The 9,573-nt window shown below is 40.0% G+C and overlaps 1 protein-coding gene across 4 annotated transcripts in view; it reads right to left on the bottom strand.

Moving 5' to 3' along the window:
- Nucleotides 1-7,363: 7,363 nt before the first annotated feature.
- The window catches only part of TAF1A (TATA-box binding protein associated factor, RNA polymerase I subunit A), a 31,788-nt gene continuing 29,578 nt past the window's right edge, over nt 7,364-9,573 (bottom strand). For all 4 annotated transcript variants that reach the window (XM_054520003.2, XM_024239470.3, XM_054520010.2 and 1 more), the window contains one exon: nt 7,364-7,820. In XM_054520003.2, the coding sequence (XP_054375978.1) occupies nt 7,708-7,820 (113 nt within the window). In that variant the 3' untranslated portion in view covers nt 7,364-7,707. The remainder of the gene's footprint in view (nt 7,821-9,573) is intronic.

The following is a 9,573-nucleotide window of genomic DNA, read 5'->3' as shown; positions in this document are numbered from 1 at the left end:
AGATAGATAGATAGATAGGAGGGAGTAGTCAGAATGATCATCAGCATAGTCCTGCTTTCCTATTTGTACTGTTCAGTATTACACCTAGTTGGCCAGGTGTGGTGGCTCATGCCTGTAATCCCAACACTTTGGGAGGCCGAGGCGGGTGGATCACTTGAGGCCAGCAGTTTGAGACCAGCCTGGCCAACATAGCGAAACCCTGCCTCTACTAAAAGTACAAAAAAATTAGCTGGGTGTGGTGGCACACGCCTGTAATCCCAGCTACTCAGGAGGCCGAGGCAGGAGAATCACTTGAACTCAGGAGGCAGAGGCTGCAGTGAGCCGAGATCACACCACTGCACTCCAGCCTGAGTGACAGAGTGGGACTCTGTCTAAAAAAAAAGTGTACCTAGTTGAGTGGTGCTTTTTAAAACATGGATTACACCTATAATCTCAACACTTTGGGAAGCTGAGGTGGGTGGATGGCTTGAGCCCAGAAGTTTGAAACCAGTCTGGGCAACATAGTGAGACTCTGTCTCTACAAAAAAAATAAAAATAAAAAATTAGCCAGATGTGATGGTGCATGGCTGTGGTCCCAGCTACTCAGGAGGCTGAGGTAGGAGGATTGCTTGAGCCCAGAAGTTCAAGGCTGCAATGAGACATGATTGCACCACTGCACTTCAGCCTGGATGAGAGAGTGAGACCCTGTCTCAAAATAAATAAAAATTAAAATAAAATAAATGTCATCCATGATTCACTGTTGCCTGTGCTATTTCTTCTGGGTTATTTGCTCAAATGTCACAGAATGTCATGCTTCTGGAAGCCTTAAGCAGGAGGAGTAACATGGACTAATTTCAGCCAGTGAATTCACCCCCATTGCCTTCTCAGAACCATCAAACCCTGGGATATGTAAGAATGAGTGCATTATCTCATTCATGTAGAGTATTTTCTGAGAGTATTTTCTGATCTCATGACATTTATGTCTCCATTTTCCCTTTGTCGTGAAAAATATGGAGATCTTATTGTTTTGAGCAGAGTCACTGCAAGATTAGCAGGGAAAGATAGGCGGGCAGAATCTGATCAGACGGTGACAGCGTGAGTTTCTGATTATTAAAATATGTAACATTTCAGATGATATTACGTTTTAGATATAATCATATATGTAATTATGGCCAGGCGTGGTGGCTCACACCTGTAATCCCAGCACTTTGGGAGGCCGAGGTGGGCAGATCACAAGGTAAGGAGTTCGAGACCAGCCTGACCAACAAGGTGAAACCCCTGTCCCTACTAAAAAAAAAAAAAAAAAAAAATTAGCTGGGTGTGGTGGCATGTGCCTATAATCCCAGCCACTCAGGAGGCTTAGGCAGGAGAATCGCTTGAACCCAGGAGGCGGAGGTTGCAGTGAGCAGAGATTGCACCATTGCACTCCAGCCTGGGTGACAGAGCGAGACTCTATCTCAAAAAATATATATATGTAATTATATAATAATCATGCAATAATTTTACAAAAGCTGTCTTGGTGTCAATTCAGTAAATACATACTATTTTGTGTGAAGTATTATGCTGGAAGAGAAATGTTAACAGAAAACTGACATATAAAACAAACTTTTTCAAGGAGTTTATGCTCTGAGAAAAAAGGATTAAAGTATCCAAATAATACAGGCAGATATAAGATTAAGGTAACAGTAAGGGAGGAACAAACTGCCATTAGGGATCCCAAGGACGGAGAGATGACAATCAGCTGCAGTGGATTAAGAATATCATAATGAAAGTTGAGTGGGGCTTTTAGATAAGTTATGGATGGAAAAGAACAGAAAACACATTTTCACTGAATGTTAGGTGAGCTTATGAAATAACTCTGAAACTATAAGCTAGGACCAGAGTATCTGAAATCACTTCAGTTTCCACTTTTGAAGCAAACATAATCCTTTAAAAAATTAGCTAGGGCTGCTGTAACACAGCCACAAACTTGGTGGCTTAAACAACAGAAATTTATTGTCTCACAGCTGTGGAGCCCAGAAGTCTGAGATTAAGATGTTGGCAGGGTTGGTTCCTTCTGAAGGCCGCAAGGGACACTGCTCCATGCCTGATCCATAGCTTCGTGGGGTCTGCCAGCAATCTTGTATTCCCGAATTGTGGATGCATCACCCTGAGCTCTGTCTTCATGTTCACATGGTGCTCCTTCTCCCTGTGTGCGTTTATGTCCAAATTTCCCTTTATAAGGACATCAGTCATACTGGATTAGTGCCCACCATAATGACTTCATTTTAACATGATTGTCTCTGTAAAAACTATCTCCAAATAAGGTCACATTCTGAGGTACTGGGGGGTAGGACTTCAACCATTCTTTTTTAGGGGACACAATTCAGCCCATAGCAGTAACACACACATTCACACACATGCACACACAGTTTCATATATAGTATTGCCTTTTAACATCCACCCCCCGCCCCCCCACCCCGCAAGACAGGGTCTCAGTGTCACCCAGGCTGGAGTGCCAGTAGCTGGAACTGCAGGTGTGTGCCACCATGCTCAGTTAATTTTTACTTTTTTTTTTTTTTTTCTTTGTAGAGACGGTGGTTTCACCATGTTGCCCAGGCTGGTCTTGAACTCCTGGGCTCAAGTGATCTACCCCCTTCGGCCTCCCAAAGTGCTGGGATTATAGGCATGAGCCACCATGCCCAGTGCAAGTGCCTTTTAAAAAGTGATGTTGAGAGTCAGGTGTTTATCCTAAATCAGGTCATGGAACATAACAGAAAAAATATAAAAAGAAACGTTCTAGCTCAGTAGCTTCTCATATAGTTTACTGATGTAACTATCTATCTGCCTTCAGACTCCCTCTCTCACAGTCTAAAGATGAACAGGTTGTACCTGAGATTAGAGAAAGTATAACAACTCACTTGTACGAAGCATTACAGTTTACAAAGTATTTTCTCACACTACATTTCATTTGATCTTCAGTTCTCTCAAGACAAGTCAGCAAGGTAGATACATTACCAGTGAACATATGAATGAATGAAGTCCAAGAGGGGTTCAGTGAAATATTTTAGGGCCCCACTTTAGATGAATAGAGATGGCAACACAATTCAGGTGTTCTGAATTACAGCCCAGATCTTTTTCATTCCATCATGATGTACCCAAAAAGAATAAAAGTACAGTTATCACTTTTATTTGTTCTTCATTTGGAAAAATTTGTCTCAGATGCAGCCTACTGAAGAGTGGTATTGACTGAAGATTCAGTTCCATTGATAAGATTATCTGGGAGTTCTTGGTATAGGCATGAGGGGAGTTGTAATTAAACAACTGGCAGTGGTATCACTATGGGACTGACAGGCAGAAACAAAGAGCCGCCTCTTCTCACTGAGCTAAAGGCTACCTCCATAACTATGAAAACAACATAGAAGTCGGCTCTGTATTTTTTGTTGGACTGAGTCGACTCCTACTTGGTGGCAGATTGGTTTAGAAGCATGAATCTTGGATTGACTTATTCAGATGTTAGTCATATTATTTGTAGACCATCCATCAAGGGTCTTGCTTGTTTCCTTTTGGAATATTTAAAATACAAAGATTCTAATTCAATCCAGCAGAAAAAGCCCTTGTGCTGTAAATATAGGTAAATAACTGGGTCCAAAAGGGCACACCTATCTGTTTTTTTCTTAATTTTTGTTGCTTTTCCTTTTTCAAAAACGTTAACATAAAACAATGTTTCTATTTATTGAGAAAAAACATTTACCAGGACCCACGCTCAGCACTTTATATCAACCTTTCCAGACCATCCCATTTTACAGAATAAAGGTGAGGCCCAGGCTAGGTGGGGGGCTTCAGCCATGCTGGAATTTGAACCCAGACCTTTCTGACTCCATAGAACATTCTTTTATTTCTTTTTATGAGGGGAGTGGGAAGGGAATAGGGTGTTGACAGCTTTACAGAGATGTAATTCACATTCCATATAATTAATCAGCTAGGGGCTAATAATCCAAAATATAGAAAGAACTCATACAACTCAATAACAAAAATATAATTCCATTTTAAAAATGGGGAAAAGACCTACATAGACACTTCTCAAAAGAAATTCAAATTGCTAACAGGTATATGAATAAGTGCTCAACATCTCCAGTCATGACAGAAATGCTAATCAAACCAGGAGATACAGCCTCACACCTGGTAGAATGAATAGTATCAAAGGTCAAAGATAAGTGCTAGGGAGGATGAAGAGAAGAGGAAGCACTTGTATGCTGCTGTTGGGGGATGTAAGTTATGGAAAACAATATGGAGGTCCCCCAAAAAATTGAAAATAGAAATATCTGGGTATATACCCAAAAGAATTGAAATCAAGATTGCAAAGAGATATCTGCACTCCTATGTTCATTGCAGCATTACTCAATGTCCTTTGATAGACGAATAAAGATAGGGTTTATAAAATTACAATTAAATACTGCTCAGCCTTATAAAAGGAAGAAATCCTGCCATTCAGAACATGGAGGACATCGTGCTGAGCAAAATTAAAACAGGCAAGACACAGAAAGAGAAATACTGCATGATCATCTCACTTGTATGTGAAATTTGAGCCCAGTTCATAGAAGCAGAGGGTAAGATGGTTGCCAGAGGCTGAGGGAAGGGGGAAATGGAGTGATACTGGTCAAATGGCACAAAGTTTAAGTGATACAAGATGAACGATTTCTGGAGATCCAATGTCCAGCATGGTGATGACAGTTCAGTACTGTATTACATACTTGTAATTTGTTAAGAAAGATCTTAAATCTTCTCATCACACATACATACACAATACATACGTAATGGTAATTACGTAGAGGTAATGAAGACATTAATTAGCTTGATTATAGTGATAATTTCAGAATGTATATCAAAACATCAGATTGTACATCCTAAATATATACATTCAGAGGTTTCAAGGAGAAAACAAGACTTTCAATTATCTTTAGTTATGTTAAAGTGTCTTAAAGTAGTCATGACGAATGGTTATAAGTAGTAACCATATAAGCAAGCAGTCCTGTCAGACTGTTGCAGCACAGTATTTCAGCTCACTGCTTATATACAGGTGGTAGGGTTCAGTACAGTGCAAAATCACATCAAACTTGCTCAAAAGTTACATTCAACCAGAATCTCATCAAGGTTTAGGTATAAGAGTACATCTGTTATGGATTACAGAAGCATAATCACTAATCCCATCAGACATCTCATGTGTAGGAAAAGGCAAGGACTGGGGTCATTTAAGGAATGTAGTGACTCAGGCAAGTAATGTGGGGGTGCCCTGGGCTCTATGCTGTTTTGTCTTCAAGGCATCTTTCCAGAGAGTTGCATGTCGTCACAGGGTCAGGGGCTTTGTGAAATGATGCTGGCAGGCAGAAATGAGCAGGTCTGGGTTCTTACCTTTGCTGCTTTGTCTCACTCCACCACCTGGCTCAGTGCTCTGCATGAAGTCAACACTGACTGCACTGGGAGGCCATACAGGTACTACATGAGAGTGTGATCTTTGGAACCACACTGATTGGGTTAGGATCCTGGTGCCAACACCTATAAGCTGTGACCTTGGCAAGTTACTTCATCTCCAATGACCTCATTTTCTTTATTGGTAAAATAGGAATAATTCATAGGACTGTGGTGGTTTTACAATGAAAGGTAAAGCCCAATTTTAGCTGTTACTGTTATTCATGGAAGCAGCTTAAACATCAGCGGACCTAAAAAACGTTTCACAGGTGACTTGCACTACTCTTACTGAACAATTAGATAAGAACATTTGATGTAAAAATGTTGAGACAGCTTTGTATGGAAACCAAGAATCATATCTACTCATTTCTTTTATTCTCACCTCCATTTTCTTAGAGATCAAGAGAAATCATAATCCTATTTTATAGCTTTTGACTAAAAGTTTCAGGAAGTATATCTTGGCCGATGCTTTCAGATTTTTTCCACATCGTCTGGGAATTTCATTGCTAGAGTATTGGTCTTATACAGAACTCCTACAAAACCGAATCATGGACTCCCAGCAGTAAAGCTACCCCTATTTATGTGGAAGCTTTAACTTGGTTTATTTTGGCTCTGTGGAACGCCTGCTCATTTTACATGTACTTTCTAAGTGCTTCTTTATTGATAGACCTTTCTTACTAAGTAATATTGAAATATAAACTATTGACAAAGCACAATTTGCCCCCTAACCTTCTTGCAGATGGTTTAGAATTAGTAGGAATATAAGCCAAAGGGAAATGTGTGTCTCGCCATCTAAATATTAGACTTGCTCTGAAGTTAGTGAGTCTTCATGGAACTCAATTACTAGTTATCCCAGCAGTAAATGTAAAAGCCAAGACATTTCTGAAGAAGCACTTATTCTACCAATTATCCCAACATATTATAAAGCCCAGCTCATATTCCAGGAAAGTTGCTGTTGGCTTCTGGCCAGGTTTTCCCCGTGGGTTTACTGTGTGACTCAGGGACACTAGTCCACTGGTGAGTTTCCTCCACTGTCCAGCTAAATACCGCTGCATCCTCATTTCCAAGAGAAAAAGGAGAGGGGACGCGTGAGTTCTTTTTCTCCGAGACAGAGTCTCGCTCTGTCACCAGGCTGGAGTGCAGTGACATGATCTCAGCTCACTGCAGCCTCCGCTTCCCAGGTTCAAGCGATTCTCCTGCCTCAGCCTCCCGAGTAGCTAGGACTACAAGCGCACACCAGCAAGTCTGGCTAATTTTTTTTTGGTATTTTTAGTAGAGACAGGGTTTCACCATGTTGGCCAGGATGGTCTCAGTCTCTTGACCTCGTGATCTTAGACTGCTGTGCCAGGCACCAAAAACGCCGAGCCCTTTAAAGTTAGGCCAGTGCCAGCTGAAAACAGCCAGCCCACTCTACTGCTATGACCCAAATTAGTCCTCTAGAGTCAAAGGTCTCTCTCTAGCAGGAGGTTATTTTGCCCCAAACTGTCAGGTCTTTATCCTGAAAGAGTCTTTTTTTTAATTTATTTTGAGACAGAGTCTAGTTCTGTCGCCCAGGCAGGAGTGCGGTGGTGCAATCTCGGCTCACTGCAACCTCTGCCTCCCGGGTTCAATCAATTCTCCTGCCTCAGCCTCCCAAGTAGCTGGGATTACAAATGCCCACCACTGCGCTCAGCTAATTTTTGTATTTTTAGTAGAGACAGCGTTTCACTGTGTTGGCCAGGCTGGTCTCGAACTCCTGACCTCATGATCCACCCACCTCGGCCTCCCAAGTGCTGGGATTAGAGGCGTGAGGCACCGCGCCCAGCCGAGAAAGAGTCTTTTTCTAAATCCTTCTCTCTTTTCGAAATTCCTCAACAGAACTCATCACCAATATATTTCTTCATGGTGGTTTACCTAAAATGGATTAATTAGAATATAAAAGTAGAATATAAATACATTTCACAGCACTACAAGTTACAGTTTATTACACAATAGCCAGAGGCAAAGTATTTGCAAACAATAACTGCTATAGAGCTATACTGTCTAATTAGTTTATCATTTGAAGAATTATTCCTTAACGAATGTAACATTTAACATTACAAAAAAGAAAACAGACATAGTTACAAAAAGCAAAGGCAGTAATATTGTTTCTCTAGCTATAAATAATACAAAAATATAAAAATATATAAAAATCAGTTTTTCGTAGTAATATAAGCTTCTTAATACACTACATAAATACTTTCAATAACTACTGAGCTACTTACTGTGTAGCTACTACTGTGAAATAACTAAAACTCAGTATCAGAGTCTTGGATTTACAATACTGTATTTTTTCACAGATCTCTTCATCCGCTTAATTTTCTTCCCTAAGATTTGGTGATCTTGCTTTAAAATATACCGGAAATATCTACAACCTAAAAAGTAAAGCAAAATAAAAAGTTTTAATACTCATCACATTTTTCAAGTATATTTCTACATTTTTAAAATTCTGCTTTAAGTTTAGCACACTAATGATTATGAAAGTAGATTTATTTGTATTATCAATATCTCCTAAGCATATTCTCAGCTGTGCCCAATGAAATACATGTCTTCCTATATACAAAATTTATTTGTATTACCAATATGGCATAAGTATATTCTCAGCTGTGCCCAACGAAACATATTTCTTCCTATATGCAAAGATGTTTCTAATCCATCATAATTAAAGCATAGACTTTAGCTTGTTTTCTACCCTTCCTCCCACACCCTAGTGATGGTGACAGGCATGTTATATACAGTCACATATTAAATGAGCCTTCTCCAAAAGCGCACTCGTATAGCTTGCTTCTCAATGTTAGCTTGTAAATCAGCCAAAGTTACATTCATAACAGTAAGAAAGTTCTCTGTAGAAAATCTTGGTGTGAAGGATTAGAATAAACAAATCACAGGTTAGAAATGGTCAAACATTATCTATTCATTCTAGCCAAGTAGAGAGCAGCAAGGTGGAGACCATGTAGCTCTCACACAGGTGCCTCATGCTCATTAGAAGTTCCACCTGCTGTTCATAGTCTTACAACACACAAAGGACTGTCAAGCATTTGTCAAATATTTCAGACAAATGAAACATATTTCTGTAAGAAAAATGTAAACTGGATATTGAGGTTTTTTAGAGTTGGTAAATGAATAAGACCATAAATCACATATGAAAAATTAATTTCATTACAGTTTCAGCTTGTATGCATCCATCTTCTCTGAGAAAATGCAAGGACATATACTGTACCTATAGTAACCATTTTTATTATTCCTGAAACTAGTACGCCAGAATTGCCAACATTTTTGTTTTGTTGTTTTTCCTGAGATGGGGTCTCACTATGGGACACAAACTGGTCTCAAATTCCTGGGCTCAAGCAATCCTCCCACCTCAGCCTCCCAAGTAGCTAGGATTACAGGCACACTGCATGCCACTGCACCCAGCTAGTAACGTTTTACTAGCTGGGAAGCAGTGATGTCTGTAGTATTACTAAAATAATTTGTGTTTCTAAACATATCATACTACCTTAGTAAAAAACAAAATACTTTGCACACAGACTTTTGCCTGTACCTATATAGAAAGCTGGAAAAAATTTCGTTCCCACCCTAACAAAGAGAAAAAGCTTAATAAACTAACTCTCAAGTTCATGAGAGCTGAAGTCACAGGGCAACCAAGTAGCTTCAATCCCAACAAGGAAAGGCCCCTCCAAGGAGAAATGGGCCTGGCTTGCTTTTAGCGGGGCATGGAAAGAAAGAGAGCCACCATACCCCACTCGAAGCACAAAGCAAAGGCAGACCACATCCAGAATTTGAATCCTATAAAGTAGGGTTGGTAACCAGAGCAAGAAGAAAACCCAGCTTAACTAATGAAGAGACTGACTCAACCCCACACTAACAGCCTGAGAGAAGATGTGGCTCTTGCAGGAGTAACTGATGCCTGATATTTGTAGAGCACTTTAGAAATTACAAAGCACGTTGATGCGATGTTCACATGATACTTACAACAGTAAGATGGGTGTTACAATGCCCACTTCACAGAAAAGGCTCCTAAAAGTTAACTGCTTGACCTAAGTTGCATAACAAGTGAGTGAATTGGAAAATTAACCCAGCTCTTCCTACTCTGCTCAAAGAGACCCCTTGATAATTGTGCTAGATGCC

The sequence above is a fragment of the Pongo abelii genome, chromosome 1 (assembly GCF_028885655.2).
Source record: "Pongo abelii isolate AG06213 chromosome 1, NHGRI_mPonAbe1-v2.0_pri, whole genome shotgun sequence".
In the NCBI taxonomy this organism is placed as follows: domain Eukaryota; kingdom Metazoa; phylum Chordata; class Mammalia; order Primates; family Hominidae; genus Pongo; species Pongo abelii.
This window is presented reverse-complemented; position numbering and strand designations above follow the sequence as displayed.